General features: G+C 35.3%; 1 protein-coding gene and 1 long non-coding RNA gene across 22 annotated transcripts; one reads left to right on the forward strand and one right to left on the reverse strand.

Annotated features, from left to right (window-relative positions):
• Window positions 1-1465: 1465 nt before the first annotated feature.
• On the reverse strand, window positions 1466-7058 carry LOC110867967. Of its 21 annotated transcripts, XR_004861968.1 has the most exons (17): window positions 6904-7058; window positions 6718-6796; window positions 6367-6456; window positions 6194-6287; window positions 5952-6018; window positions 5766-5882; window positions 5406-5504; window positions 5253-5326; window positions 5109-5179; window positions 4796-4917; window positions 4142-4699; window positions 3891-3970; window positions 3619-3789; window positions 3417-3539; window positions 3272-3317; window positions 2007-2124; window positions 1466-1858 (listed from the first exon to the last, which is right to left on the reverse strand). It is a non-coding gene; the product is annotated as an uncharacterized LOC110867967 (long non-coding RNA). The 21 variants fall into 21 exon arrangements; XR_004861957.1 differs by having other exon boundaries at window positions 2007-3317; XR_004861956.1 differs by having other exon boundaries at window positions 2007-3317; window positions 4796-4959.
• A 4206-nt stretch (window positions 7059-11264) lies between these two features.
• Window positions 11265-14850, forward strand: LOC110866595 (protein FAR1-RELATED SEQUENCE 5-like). The gene is made up of 8 exons (XM_035974870.1): window positions 11265-11445; window positions 11826-12334; window positions 12424-12584; window positions 12792-13050; window positions 13137-13217; window positions 14125-14151; window positions 14269-14394; window positions 14707-14850. Exons 1-8 carry the CDS (start codon window positions 11265-11267, stop codon window positions 14848-14850), a joined length of 1488 nt encoding a protein of 495 aa, XP_035830763.1.
• Window positions 14851-16199: the final 1349 nt, after the last annotated feature.

Raw genomic sequence — 16199 nt, forward strand, 5'->3', positions numbered from 1 at the left:
GTGCTACAAGTGTTCTTGGATGATCACCAAGTGTCCCTGAGGGCTAGGGGTCGTTTAGGGGGCGCCCATGCTCTCATAATGGCATTCTAAGTCGGTTAAAACAGCAAACAGTGAACCTGTCCGCATTTTCTGCATCTGGAGGGCTGACGCGGCCCGCGTAAGAGGTCAGCCTACCTTTACGCGGGTCGCCTGAATCCTATTGTCAGAGCCCGGATCAACACTGCCCGCGCGGCCCGCGTAAGCTCCATCAATTCTTTAACGCGGCCCGCCTGAAGCTTAATTTCCAAGATTTTCAAATCTTTTGTAATTATTGCCCTGGCCTTTCGGTTTCGAAGGGGTAACTTTGCGTTTTGGGCCTCGTTTATTTACGAATAAGGGCCTCAGAACTTTTACTCAACTTATTAACCCTTGGTTAATTTATTATTACCCGAAAAGTCTTAACTTTCAAAGTTTGACGCTTTTAACCCTTTTTAACGAATTCGATCATAACTTTCTCGTTTTAAATCGGAACTTCGCGAAATTTATATCGCGCATTCTAGTGAGTATAATTTACCATTGCAAAGCCTCGGGTATGCCCAAAGGTCATTCAGAGGTATAACTTAAACATGTTGACACCTTTGGCCCCTGTAGTTTGTAATTCCTCACTTTCTTCCACAATTCGTTCCGTACGATCCATGATTCATTCATGTGAAGGTACGAGCATCATTTAGGGTTACTGTACAGTATATTTATCCCTCGTTGACATTTTTAACCCTCGAATTTACATACTTTCAATGTTTGTCAACTTTAGTCCTTTATTTAGTATTTAACACCACGTGTAAACCTAAGACACGTGTCAATACATTATTGGACGCAAAAATTTCGAGGTGTTACACATACCTATACCGGGTATAAAATCGTGTCCCATGCTCGACCCAAAACCCATCGGGTATATGTCGGGTAATTACCCATCGGGTATCGGGTATACCCATTAGTTTGTTAAAAGATATACATTGGGATTTTCAAATACATTTTTTTTACTATTATAGTTATTATATAGTTTTATTTATGCAACAACTATTATAAATTAAAATATACATTACACACATATAAGATTTATCGTAAATTAATAATAACTTTATAATATTTATACACTTATATGTATACTAGGTTTTTACCCGGGATTGCTTCCCGGGCTCGAGAAATTTATTTTATATTTAAAACTATTTATGATTAAGACATAAACCATTACCACCTACTTAGACTTTGACAACATGAACACTATTGATGCAAATTTTCAACTTGGCATTTTCACATCAATATATCTAGATATATACATATCAAATTCCTTGTTCCAGTTTAAATATAGCAGATATTAGGATATATCATTTTCATTAGCATCTCACTACATCCAACGAAAACTTTAAACTCGCAATCTCCCATAGCTGTCAATACTTTTCTACACCTACTGTCAACCCTCAACCAACAAACAAACTATAGAAACTTCTCATTCAAACTATCATGAACCATAATTTCAAATCACCAATAGTCATTCAACATCAATACAGCTGAATACAAACTTACAGCTCTCAAGGATCTAATCAATAGCACATAAAACTTATCACTTCTATCTAATCTCTCACATTCAATCATTGCATATCTATCACATCCGATGTAGACCAATTTGGTCCGACCTTGACCGACTACCGATTAATGAGTCTGACTAACTAAACTTCAATCGATCAACAACCGTTTTCGATTAACCAGTGATTACCATCTTGTTCTTGCTCATCTTTCTTTTTAAGCCGCTTTGCACACGGACGCTTTCTTAGCGGCATCACAAATGGTTCATGAAATTGCCTGAAAATATTCTCAGATCCTGTAATAGTAACACAATAAATAATAAATCAACAGAAAACATTAAAAGAAAGATATACAGAGTTTGTTTTACTAATATGTAATTGTTGCTAAACATTGATAAAGCTTGAATATAAGCATGTAATCACGATTGGATATTTGAAACTCACTTTCTTGACAAATATGAATATTGAAGCCGTAAATCTTTGTCCAGGTCTTTAGGTGAAGTCCCCATTAGCTCTTATCTTAGAATCCATAATGAAACTATTTATACTTAACTTTAAATTCCTGAAATGATGAAAAAAATAGATAAGGAAATTTAAATGGTCGGTTCGGTTTACACGTCTAGTTCCAAGTTTTAAACTATAAACCTATAACCTGTACTAAACTGGAGAGCAGGGTGCATGGTTTAATTGATTGAGAAGCCGAGTTGTACGTTGAACAAAACAAAACAGAGTAAATCATGAAGAGGTTAAAAGAGTCAGGAACATATTGCTGAATTCATGTTAATGAACTATGTTTTTGTATCCAATGGTTTTCAGGTCTAGTAATTTAACGTGTTTGAGATGTTGAATTTGTATTTGATGATTTGATGATACAATATCAATCACAGTTCAAGATCATGTGTATAAAAAAAATTCAAAATAAAATAAATTCACAGTTCAAGAGCTTACTTTATGTACACTGTTTGACCAAAGTCGAACCACAGTTTGACCAAAGTCAAACCACAGTTTAGAAAAAGTCAAACTACTATTTGGAAAAAGTCAAACTACCGTTTGGAAAAAAGCGAACCACTGTTTTCACCACAAAACACTGTTTTAACCCAACAGTGTTTTGAAACCACTATTTAACCTAACAGTCGTTTCGAAACACTGTTTAACCCAGCAGTGGTTTCAAACACTGTTTAACCTAATTGTTTGACCCAACAGTCAAAACGCTGTTTGACCAAAGTCAAACTACTGTTTGGAAAAAACGAACAACTGTTTTCTCCACAAAGCACTGTTTTAACCCAACAGTGTTTTGAAACCACAGTTTAACCTAACAGTCGTTTCGAAACATTGTTTAACCCAACAGTGGTTTCAAACACTGTTTAACCTAACTGTGGTTACCCTATCGGTAATGAACCGTACTATAGCAGGTATTTTCGGTACCGATACTGGTACCCATTTTTGGGATTTTTGGTACCAGATAGTACCAAGCTCATCTCTAGATTATAGTGCATAAGGTTGTTGTATGATTAAAACTTGCATTGTTAAATGCTCCCATCAATTAGCTATATGATATGATCCCAACTATTCCTTTATTATTCTTGGCTTCTTGTAGAATTTCAAATGAAGCATCCAACTTCCTAGCATGTCCTCCCACATCTATCAATGCACTAAGAACATCAACAAGAAAAAGAAACTTCTATTATATATTCATCTATAAAGGAGACCTTAGTTGGAGATCACCTCTGAAATCTTGATTTTAGAAGGACCCATCTACACATCAAACATGGGAAAATAAAACTTTCAATCAACAAACTCATATAAAATTCAGTTGATCAATCAATAAAAATTTAAAAAGGTGAAAACTTGAACCTTGAACAGGATATGATCAAGCACTTCCTAAACATAGGGTAAAAGCCAATCAAACTCCCCAGCTAGCTGTGCGCACCCTATCGAACTGTTCAGCTAGCCGGTGCGTAATATTGAACCACATTCCTTGTAAAAAGTGGATGACCACAATTGTTAGGGTTGTCGTTATCAAACTCTAAAAAATATGGTTGAGACTTAAAACTACCTTAAAGCAAAAAAAGCACTGCCATCCGCGCTGCACCAATCGAACAATCCTGCCATTTCTTTTTTGAACAACTTTAAACGCATCATAATGCGGCATGCTCTGGACATGAAGCGTTGCAGTAGTGGCTGACGGTTCCGCCAGTACGGCGGTGGAGCGGTGATAAAATTAACACTGTTTATTAAATATTAAAATATAATAATGATAAGATACAAAGAAAACAAACAACACACTTCCATTATATTCCATTATATAAGAGGGTAAAAGATTTGCACCTTGTTTTACTGTATGTGAAGACATAAGCAATCCACCAAAGGATCAATTCGCCAACGCAAATGTATATTAGTAATTAAATCTGTATGAACAACATTAGCATATGTATTATAATCAAGTTATCTAAGGATAGCCACTGATTAAAACATGAGATAAAGAGATCTTTAATAAACTTTTTATTAAAATATGTATTTCAATGGTGAGATTAAAAAAATAACCAAAATAAGAATTCTAAATTTCAATTCCGACTTACATAAAGACCAAACGGTTGAGGTCCTTAGCCAATCCTCCTTTTGTTTGAAACTTTGATTACAGATTTCCGGCTTCGATCAAGTGGCTGCCGAACTGTGGGGCGACGGCCATCGGTGGCAGCAGAGACTCAAGGAGGAAGCGACTCTGATCAATTAGCGAACACAAAAAGAGCGGGAGATATCACTCGTCAGTCGAAATGTCGGGGATCAAAATGAAATTAGGTTGCCTGAATGGCTCTTCATTTACGTTAGTGTAGGGCTTTAGGATGAATCATAGTTATGCCTTTTAGATTTCTCCATGGGCACTTGGCTTTTTACACCAGAGCACTACTTGGGCTGGATTATCAAGATTAACATAAACACACTACTAAAGGTCAATCACACCTCAAAAGGTCAACTTTCTAAATTACTTCTTTTTTTTATAAATTGGATTACTATTTTTTAACCATTCGAAGTAACACTCTTATGTCATTCGAAGTAACACTCTCATGTATCATTCCAGTTACAACTTCAAGAGAATGACCAAAATATCTCCCTTGTGCTTTTTCCTCACTTTTATTCTGTTTAAGAGAAGATTGGTATAATATTTGTAGATAAATGTTTAAACCAATAATGTTTAAGTGGATATATATTAATGTAGGGATGGAAACAAAGACCTTTGCGAATTTTCCACTTGAAATAGAAAGTGCAACTTTCCAGAAGGGCGGTATCAGATGGATAATTACAGCTATTAATCTTCATATATACCTTCCTCTTAGAGCATCGAGTTCTTCAGAACCTGAATCAGTTGGTTGTGAATTTATCAAATATATCCATCCACCTGATAGTAGTACATAAAACAACTTTAAATTATTATTTTTCAAATAATCAATAGCTTTAAATTATTATTTTTCAAATAATCGTTCTATTATAATCAATAGCAATGGATTCGAGTACGGAAACGAAATCGTAAACGAAAGGACTCCTTACCGGTGATTAAGCGATTGTAGGAAACGGTGATTTATATTGTCGATCGACGGAGAATCAGAGGGAATCAACGTCTGGATTTGTTCAGTTATTTACCAGAACAAAACTATGAAGTGTTCATCAATTATTACAGTAGATGTTACTTACAGTTGAATCTCTTTTTGGGTATCTTGCCATTGTCATGTCAGCATTTAATATAACAATCTTGAAACAATACTAACCTAAACATTTCACTGTCAATTAACAAACACAAGGTAAATCCAGACAAAAACACAATTAAGCATATAGATAAGGTTTTACCATTTGGAACCCTTGAAAACCCCCTTAGCGAAGATAGAATGAAGCATCGACATCTTGATCGAAATTTAGGTACGAAATCCTGATGTTGTGGTCACGAAACTGTATGTGCAGTGGATCGAAAACATGTAACGGATTAGATAGATGATCAAAGAATACAAAATTTATTTAGAAATATGATTGACCGGATCAAATTAAACCTAAAAAATCAACAAAAATCAAAGTAATTGAGATCAAATTTCATAAAATCAGCAACAAAATCGCAATTAAACCTAACAACCAATCGAATATCAATAAATCACTCATAAATTAAGCAAACGATGAACAAACACAAGGAATCAACAGATCGGATGAACACAATACCTTGCATAGGGAAAACGACGTATAATTTAGGTAGCCACAGGATGATAAACGACATGTATTAAGGCCTGTTTCTCAAAGAAGTTGACTCTCACCATGCTTATTTCCAAACACAAATTTCTAACAAATAACTTATTGTTATTCAGATCCAAAAATGATAAAAGATAATTAAGTATACTTAGCACTTACTGAATGGTCAACTATAGGAACTCGAGATTGCAAGACCTTCGCAACATTAAACTTGATATTCGGCACTCTGAAGAACAAACAAATACATTATTCATAAAAAAACAGAAAAGAATTGATATTCGCCCAAATGTAAATAGTTATAGTCTAAATTCAGTATATGATTAAGAACTCATATATTACAAAAAGAGATATTCAGTGTCAAACGATATTACAAAAAGAGAGATTCAGTGTCGGAACTTTACCTGGATGAGAGGCTTTGGGGGATCAGTGAAACTCTTGTTGGTAGGGTATCCAGCACAGCTGATACGATAATTTCACTACCACAACAACTTTAACCTAAACATTTCACTGTCAATTAACAAACACAAGGTAAATCCAGACAAAAACACAATTAAGCATATAGATAAGGTTTTACCATTAAAAGCCCCCTTAGCGAAGATAGAATGAAGCATCGACATCTTGATCGAAATTTAGGTACGAAATCCTGATGTTGTGGTCACCAAAACTGTATGTGCAATGGATCGAAAACATGTAACAGATTAGATAGATGATCAAAGAATACAAAATTTATTTAGAAATATGATTGACCGGATCAAATTAAACCTAAAAAATCAACAAAAATCAAAGTAATTGAGATCATATTTCATAAAATCAGCAACAAAATCGCAATTAAACCTAACAACCAATTGAGTATTAATAAATTACTCATAAATTAAGCTAACGATGAACAAACACAAGGAATCAACAGATCGGATGAACACAATACCTTGCATAGGGCAAACGGCGTATAATTTAGGTAGCCACAGACAACATGTTTCTGAAAAAGGGCCCAAAGATCACTGTACCTAAAGATCACTTTGACAAGAAATCAAAGAACAAACAACATGTTTCTGAACAAAACCCTAGCTTCCAACTGTTCTTGATTGATTCGAAGAGATGAATGTATTCTTACCGGAGAGAATCGGCGATGGAGGAGGTTCTAGGGTTTACGATTGGATGTGGAGCTGCTCTGGATTTGAGAGAGGGATTGAATTTTGAAAGTGGAGCCAGAATAATGTAGGTTATATATGTATACGCTTTGAATTTTGAATCTGGAGCCAAGATTTTGAATATAGGCAGTGGTTTGCCCTTTTGTATATGTGGGCAGACCTTTCAAAAAGTGAATGTGGGCCATCTTGTTTATGAAATCAGTGGTTTGTAAATAAAGGAAAATAAGAAGGAGATGGTACTGTTGGGCGGGAAAAAGGGCATTTAGGGGCTCTCTGGTGTTGACACGTGGCCCAAATCACCTTTCATTTATTATATATAATAGATACTTCACAACATACAAAATATAAATACTATCTTCAAATACATATGCTAAAAGAAAATTTATTTTTTCACATTATGAACATATACTAAAATAAATCACTAATAGATAATGGTTAATGGAAAATAAAAATATAAATTAAAAACTTCGGATATATGATCGGGTATATAGTTTGGGTAAACGGGTATGTGGTTTCGGGTAATCGGGTCGGGTATCACCTAATCCCATACCCGCGAAATTTTTTAAAACTAATCCCATACCCGGCCCAATACCCGTCGGGTATCGGGTATACCCGTCCGATTTGTGTGGGGTTTCAGGTATACCCATCGGGCTCGTGTATTTTTGCCATCCCTAAACCCACGCCCCACACCCCACACTATAATGTAACATATAATTTAGGGTAAATTACACTTTTTGTCCTTTGTGTTTGTATTGGATTGCAAAGGATAGTCTTTAACTTCAATAATTACAGTTACAATCCTTTATTTGCAAAACCCATTACACTCTACGTCCTTTAGCACTAACCAGATTAAAAATTTCAGTTAACTTTATTTACTCAAGGGTATTCTGGTCAATTCATCTTTTGTTTAAATGTTTAATAGATAAAATAAAAAAAAATGAACATACACACTTCAGCTTCCCCAAATTCCTAACCCTAAAACCCTAAGCACCACATCTTGCCACCACCACCATATCCTGCCACCAAAACAACCACCACCGGCAACACCAAACAACCACCATCTCCATTTCATCTCTATAACCTACCCTCTATCCAACACCGTCGGCACCAAGCAAACCTAACACCACCACCACTTTGATATGTTTTCTTTTTGCAGATGACTCTGCCGACTAAAGTTCTTATACCGATGTTTTCAATTGAGCAAACTTTTAACCGATAAATTTCATCAATCTTCTACATATTTAAATCCGTTCACGGCTTAAAAGGAAACAAACAGCCCCTAAACGGCGGCGACAATGGTTGAGTTGTTCGAAGGTAGGGCTGGCAATTCTGACACAAACACGATAACACGACACGAACCTACACAAAGTTATCATGTTTCGTGTTTGACCTTAACAGGTTTCGTGTCTAAACAGGTCGACACGATAAGAGCTTAACAGGTTTCGTGTCTAAACAGGTTAAAACCCGTTAACCTGTTAAGACCTGTTAAGTACATCTTAATAATTAAAAATTAAAAAATATTATATGTGGGTATGGCCATGGGGTCATCAATCGTGGTACCCGAGATGAATTATACGCAAACACACGCGGTTCTTTTTCCACAATCCAATCCCTAATTTTTAAATCTCTCTCACAAACACCACCATTCCCTATCCGGTTCACAACTTCCCCAATTCGGTCGTGTTCGTGTCTTAAACAGGTCGTGTTCGTGTCTTAACAGGTCGTGTTCGTGTCTTAAACAGGTCGTATAATACGTTGATGATTTTTTCGTGTCTTAACAGGTCGTTTCGTGTAACCTGTTTATTAACAGGTTCGTGTTCGTGTTTCCAAAATCTGACATGATAAGATTTCGTTTCGTGTTCGTATTTATGTGTTTCGGGTTCGTGTCTTATCGTTTTCGTGTCTTATCGTGTTCGTGTCTTATCGTGTTCGTGTCTTATCGTGTTCGTGTCTTAACAGATCGGGTTAACCCGTTATGCTAGCCCTATTCGAAGGTGCAACAGTGACGATAATGGCCCTTAGGTTCAGATCGAAGACTGTGCAACCTATTTCTGGTGGTTTAATGTCACTAGAGTCTCAATCTACTGTTGCATGTGGTATTCTCGACCCAATCTGTGGCGGGTCGGGTTTTACGGTAGGGTTACCGACCTCTTTCCAGCCACAATTTTTGTTATTTCCAGGTTTAAGGACGTTTCCGTCGTCTTAGGGGCGTTGCTCATGGTTGTCGGAGGTTGGGTGGTGGTTGGCTGGTGGTGGTAGCTGTGGCTGGTAGTCGAGAAAAGGGTAGAGAGGGAGTTGGGCGAGAGAAAGAGATGAGAGTTGAGAATTGAGACACAGGGTATTTATCCTTCTATATATTCTTTTATAAGTTTAGAAAAAAAAATTTTGTTGTATTTTTTAAATTCATTTTAAATAAAAGGTGTGAAAAGACATAAATACCCTTATATGAGGTGCACATGATATGACTTAACGTTTAAAGTTAACTTAATTAGAGTTAAAGGACGTAGGATGTAATGAGTTTTGCAAATAAAGGACTGTAACTATAATTATTGAAGTTAAAGGTTATCCGTTATAATCCGATATAATATAAATGACGAAAACTGTAAATTCATTAAGAATTTATTATGTATTCCAATAACAAAGTAAACTATATGGTAAATTTTACCATATAATTTACTTTGTTATTGGAATACATAATGAATTCTTAATGAATGTGACTTTTAAAATCATAATTGTAGCTAAAATCGTTAATTGAATAATTCAAATGATCATTTGTTTATAGTAGTAATTTTACATTCACTTTAATTATTTCAATTGTGACGCATGTTTCCTATATTTGATTATAAATAATGAATTGAAGAGTAAATATTACAGCTTCAATTAGTTTTGGTTGTCCATCTCATTATAGTGTATTGGCATCTTGAGGTGGGATAGGCTTAGTGGCTTATGACTAATAGATTATGGGTTCGATTTTCACAAAGGGGGTTTTCCCAGATTTATTGGATTTCCTCCTGAATTTGTGTATAGACATCATTGACTAGTAAAGATGAATATGATCGGGTGATTCCGCTGATGGCACGATGATACTCTAGTGGCCGTCAGTAATTCAGATTTGCCGTTAAAAAAAATAGTTTGGGCTCTCTTTCATCTGGTTTTTGGTTTATAAACTTTTGCTGTTTAAAAGACGTTAATACGGTCTGCAACAAAATTACCCAGAGCATGGCCCAACCAGCCCAACTATATAATGAATGGTGGACTTCAATAGAAACACGAAATTACCTCCAAAGTCCAAACGTTGCATTATTTCATATCGAATGCGATAAGGGAGCTTGGTATTTCTGAATCTCGGGTTTAGTTTGTAACTTTTTAAAATCAGCAGGGGCAGACCCATGGCCAGCCAAAGGTTGGCGGCCGCTCCCCTTGAAATATTTTTTTGATGTTATACGTTTGTGTAAATCCCGAGCGCCATCATGAAATTTTAACATTACCCCCGTGAAATAGCAAATGGTTGAAGCAAAGAATATTTGAACTAAAAAGAAAAAAATAACAAGGCTTTCATGGTAAATTTTTTCAACGGTTAGATGAGTAAATAGTAGTATGGTAACTAAACAACTCTGACTCTCTTTTATAAGTAGGTGACACGTGATACTTTTTTTTAATACTCCAACTTCTATTTTTTTTTTAATGGTAGCGAGTAAACATATCCTGCTCAGGTTATATTTAAAATCGACTCCTCGCATACCATGAGTTATTTTTCATTTAAACTGTTAAATGCTGCTATTGTACTTGGATATCATCTATTTTAAATAATTAAATAAACTAACATTACCTATTGTACTTGGATATCATCTATTTTAAATAATTTTTTTTACAAATGTGTTTATAATACACGCATCTACGTTTATGAAAAAATTTTTTGGTCCAACTCGCCCCGGATCAAAAAGTTCTCATGGTTCTTACAACTAGAGGTGGTTTTCATTTTAGCGGTCCTATATATATATATATATAGAGAGAGAGAGAGAAAGAGAAAGAGAGAGAGAGGAAGTGTAGGATACAAATGCCTTTATCCTACATTACATACGTGACTTCCATAGCCGTACACGTGTCCTGATTCATTTTTCTTTCGTAAGGTTAAATCAGACAATTCATTCAATCATTCAATCAGCTGAGGGAAAATTAGTCTATTCATTTAATCAGCAAGAAGTTCGTTACACCACTATCCCGGTAATTATGATTCGTATCAGTTTCAAATTTTCATAATTCTCAAATAATACATTGCAGTTTCGTTGTTCTGCGTTAGGGTTTGAATCGATTTTTGTTTTCAATGGATCCACAGAGTAGCACCGGACGAAACACAGATGTTGAGTTTGAAGACGCTCGATCGGTCGGTGATCAGGTTCAATTATCTGCGTATCAAAGAGTTACGATTGGCGATGTTTTAAATCCTAATTCTACAAATCCAAATGCAAATACAAATACAAGTGGTGTAAATGAGTGTTCGAATGGTAATTTTTGTTAACACGGATGTTTAAATTGTTCGCAGATGTGTTTTGTTTAATCGTAGTAATGATTTTGTATTATTATAACTGATTTGAAGGTTTTGAATGTTCATTAGAGGATAATTGATATGAAAGCAAATTGTATAACTTCGCATGTTATGAGTCTGACAATTCGCATGTGATGTTTATTCTAAATGCTAATTTCACATGTTATGATATCATAAATCGCATGTGTAAAACATATTATCAAAATGGTCATTTTCGCATGTTATGAGTCCAACAATTTGCACGTTTTGTTGTTCTTATGATGAAATTTTGGATAATATATCGCATGTTATGAGTCCGATAAATCGCATGTGTTTTCTCTTTTTTATTTGATTATGTAGATGAAAGGCTTTATATTCCAGAGGTTGAAGCATCAGCTACACCTGTGGTTGGAATGCAATTTACCTCTCTCGAACAAGCATACGTGTTTTACCAAACATATGCTAAGTTAGCTGGTTTTTCTACTCGGAAAGGTGGTGAAGTACACAGTGGTGGTATAACCAAAACTAAGTATATTGTTTGTTCTAAAGAGGGACATAAGCCATTGTTTATTGACGATGCTTATTCGAAGTCAAAAAATCCATTTAAATCAAGGAACAGAGGGACCATTAGAACTGGGTGCAAAGCTCAACTTATGATTTGCTTGGTGGATGGTAGATCATATACAGTCAAGAAATTCGTTGATGGCCATAATCATAAGTTTGTTTGTCCACACCATATTCATATGCTGCCAGCTTACAGGCAATTGTCAGATGTCCAAGAGGAAATGATATGGGAACTAGGCACTCTAAACCTTGGCCCTGTCAAAGCTTTTCATATAATGAGTAAACGTTACGGTGGTTTCGAGAATGTTGGCGCCATAGTCGATGATTGCAAAAACTTTAAAACTCGAATTAATAGCCATATAAGAGAATATGACACTGACATGGTGATCAATAGGTTGACCAAAAAAGAGAATACTTAGTTGATTTTTCGTTTGAATATTCTGTTGATGAGGACAAACAGTTAACTAGTTTGTTCTGGGCCGATGGGTTATGCAAGCATAACTTTATGGAGTTCGGGGATGTGATATCGTTTGATTCTACTTTCAAAACAAACAAGTAAGTGTTACATAAAAGTTTTTTAATATTTTCGCATGTTATATGATTTTGTAAACTGGCAATATCGCATGTTAATATACATTGAAATTTAGGTGTTGAATATAGCACATGTTTTAATGTCTATTTTGCATGTTATATTTGTCTATTTCGCATGTTATACTGTCTATTTCGCACGTTTACTAAATCATGAATTATATTGAATTTCAGGTACAAGATGGTGTTTGTTCCGTTCACTGGGATCGACAACCACTGTCGAAATGTAACCCTTGGAGCTGGGTTGTTGGCATCAGAGAGCATTGACTCTTATAAATGGCTTCTCAATTCATTTGTAAAGTCATTTGAACGGCAGCCAAAGGTTTTAGTGACGGACCAAGACCCTACGATGAAACAGGATATCGAGGGTGTTTTTACTACCAGCAGATACAGATTGTGCATGTGGCACATAATGAAAAAAGGGGCAGATAAGGTATACTATGCTATATTGTCTTTCATTAGCATTTTTTATACTATATATCTGTTACGTACTGATATGAAAACCATTTATCGGTGTAGGTTGGACACGAGTTGTGCAACAATGATGGCTTTAAAAGGAAGATGTGCGATATTGTATGGACTGATTCCATTGAGCCAAAAGTATTTGAGAGATAGTGGAAGTTGGTAATGATTGAGTATAGTCTTACACAAAATAAATGGATTGATGATATGTTTGTGATGAGATCCATGTGGATTCTGGCTTTTTACCGGCACGGGCCAATGTCTGGACTTATGAGAACAACTTTGAGATCAGTCTCATAGGGGAACTCTAATCCACTTTCATTTAACGGCAGGCGATAAAGTAAAGGTAGTCGTTTGGCAAGGCTGTCTCTTGGGGGCACTACTCCCCAAGGAGCCGAGTGGGAATGAGTCGCCTCAGCATTGTCCGGAGCGATAAGGAGAGTAAGTTTACTCACCCACCTGACCGACCAGTACGAGTTGGAGAGACACATTTCCTTCCGAGCTCACATTCGTTCTATAGAGAGTGAGAACCATTTTTTTGTGCCAGGTGCTAATTCACAACTTACTCTCGTAGAGTTTATGAATCATTTTGATAGTTCAATAGATGTCCAAAGGTTCAATCACAGAAAGAATGATCATATTTCAAGATATACTGAGCCTGATGATTGGAGCAAAACTACTTTGGAAAAAGATGCTGCTAAGATATACTCCAGGTCTATATTCTTCGATCAACAGACAAAGATATATGGAACTATTACAGAATGTCTGCCAATGGACACCAAAATTGAGGGTGCCTAGATAAGGATATCGTTGAAAGACTTTAAAGTTCATGGAGATGAGTTTTTAGAGGTAATATATTTAAAAACATGCGATTTTTGAAACCCCCCATGCGAATTTAATATAGAACATGATTTACAATATGTGATTTTTGAGGAACACATGCGATTTTAAATTACTTCAAGAAAATGACTTTTTTTTAGACATGCGATTTTGTTCACATACACATGTGATTTTAATTTTTTATTTTGTTTTTTTGTTTCTGTAGGTGCGTTTCAAGAATCTTGAAGAAGATGTAACTGCACAACGTAGCTGTCTGCGTTTTGAACAGTATGGGCTGCTATATAATCACATCTATTTTCTTTTCAAGATGTTTGGTGTTAAAGAAATACCAAACAAATATGTTATGAAGAGATGGACAAAAGATGTGGTTTCGAATGAATTAAACGCCACGTTTGATGTAAAGGTGGATGCTAAGGATGAGCAATACAAGGCTAAACAAATTGCTCGCGAAATTATGTACACATGGGAGTATTTGGTTAGCAATTTGATTACCGACCTTGATCAACTTGTTTTAGTCAGGGATCAAATGAAGTAGATTAAAGAAAAAGTTGATCAGAGTTGATTGGTTTTCAAAGTTGATTGGTTATCAAAGTTTGACCGGTTTTCAAAGTTGATTGGTTATCAACAACCAGTAACTAATGCACCTCCTACTGTCCGTGTGCCAGCTGTTATCAGCCGCAAAGGAAAGAGGACAAGGACATGTAGTGTATGCAATGAAAAAGGTCATGATATTTGGACTTGCGAGATATTAAAAGGCAAACAACAAAAGAAGATGAAGTGAGTCCAGATTGAAAAAGATCCCAGCCACAAAGTCAATGAGGTCGAAGACGAAGACGATAAAGAGGAAGATGAGTTCGAAGATTACAGTGGAGGGAGTGATGATGGTAGTAAAGAAGATGTTTGGGAAGAGGTTTCAGAGGATGAAGATTAAATTTTTTAATTGTACATGCGATTTTACACGAGAAACATGCGATTTAATATACATGAGTTTTTATTATACAAACATGCGATTTTAGTATGTAAACATGCAATTTCATATACATCAGTTTATAAGTAGTTTAACATGCGATTTTATTGTGTTTTTCATTTTATGACATGCAATTTGTGTTATCTTGTATTTGTTACAAACATGCGATATATATGTAATTCATTCATGCGATTTATATAATAATTAACCATCAGATGTTTTCAAAACATGTATACAAAACATAAACATAAAGTTATTGTTATTGTTTAACACAACTAAAGACAATAAAATGATAAAGAGAAATCTAGTTACTTGAAGCAAAGATTTTGTCACGTTTAGCCGAGCTGAACTCCATCTTCTCTTTCACTGTGGTCAGAGCATCATTCAGGAAAGAGAAGACTAAGTCATCAGCTCGAGACTGTTCCTTGATGTGCTCCAATGCGGCGTCTCTGAAGCTCGATGGTGGTTCTTCAAGGAGTCTCTCCCACATGCCTTGATTTTTCTTGATTTCTGTAAGAATCTTCCCCTGCACATCAAGAATCAAGTGAGAAGAGTTGACATCGGTGCTTATTTGTGTCAACGTGCGAGTTGACAATAGTTCCTTTATTGCAATGTTCTTTAATTGTTCTGAATCTTCAGAAGACATTTTTGTGTGTGTGTTTGTGTTTGGTGTCTTAATATCGAAGGTTGTTATCCCTGGGTATAATATATTAAAATAGTAAATTTGTTATGTAGGTAGGGTGGTAAGTTTAGGAGTATTTATATTAAAAGTGATCATTACAAGTCACATTACAGTCATATCGGTATTAAATTCATTTTTATATAGAATACTAAATTTATATTTATTTTAATTATCAATTCATAATTTTTTATTTGTGCATTTTAATCAACGTTGAAATAGTTACATGAAATCACCAGCATCATTTTTTTTAAAATCGCATGTGGTTCGTAAAAGAATTCGCACACTATAAGAAACCACAAACAATATCCTTTTTTTAAATTGCATGTGTCTCGAAACAGAATTCGCACACTATAACAAACCACAAACAACATCACCTTTTTAAAATCGCATGTGGCTGGATACAAATATCGCACACTATAACAAACCACAAACAATTCTTTTTGCATGTTTTTTAAAATCAACAACCTTTCTTTTGTTTTTCAATTGTTTTTCGCATGTTGTAACACCACGTAAAAACGTGTCCAATTATATGAAGACACGTGCCCTAAACTCTATATATATAAAAGATTGAGTTAAAGGACTAAAGATGCCAGATGATGAAAATATGTATGCGATGGGACTAAAAGTGTCA

The sequence above is a fragment of the Helianthus annuus genome, chromosome 7, assembly GCF_002127325.2.
Source record: "Helianthus annuus cultivar XRQ/B chromosome 7, HanXRQr2.0-SUNRISE, whole genome shotgun sequence".
Lineage (NCBI taxonomy): Eukaryota > Viridiplantae > Streptophyta > Magnoliopsida > Asterales > Asteraceae > Helianthus > Helianthus annuus.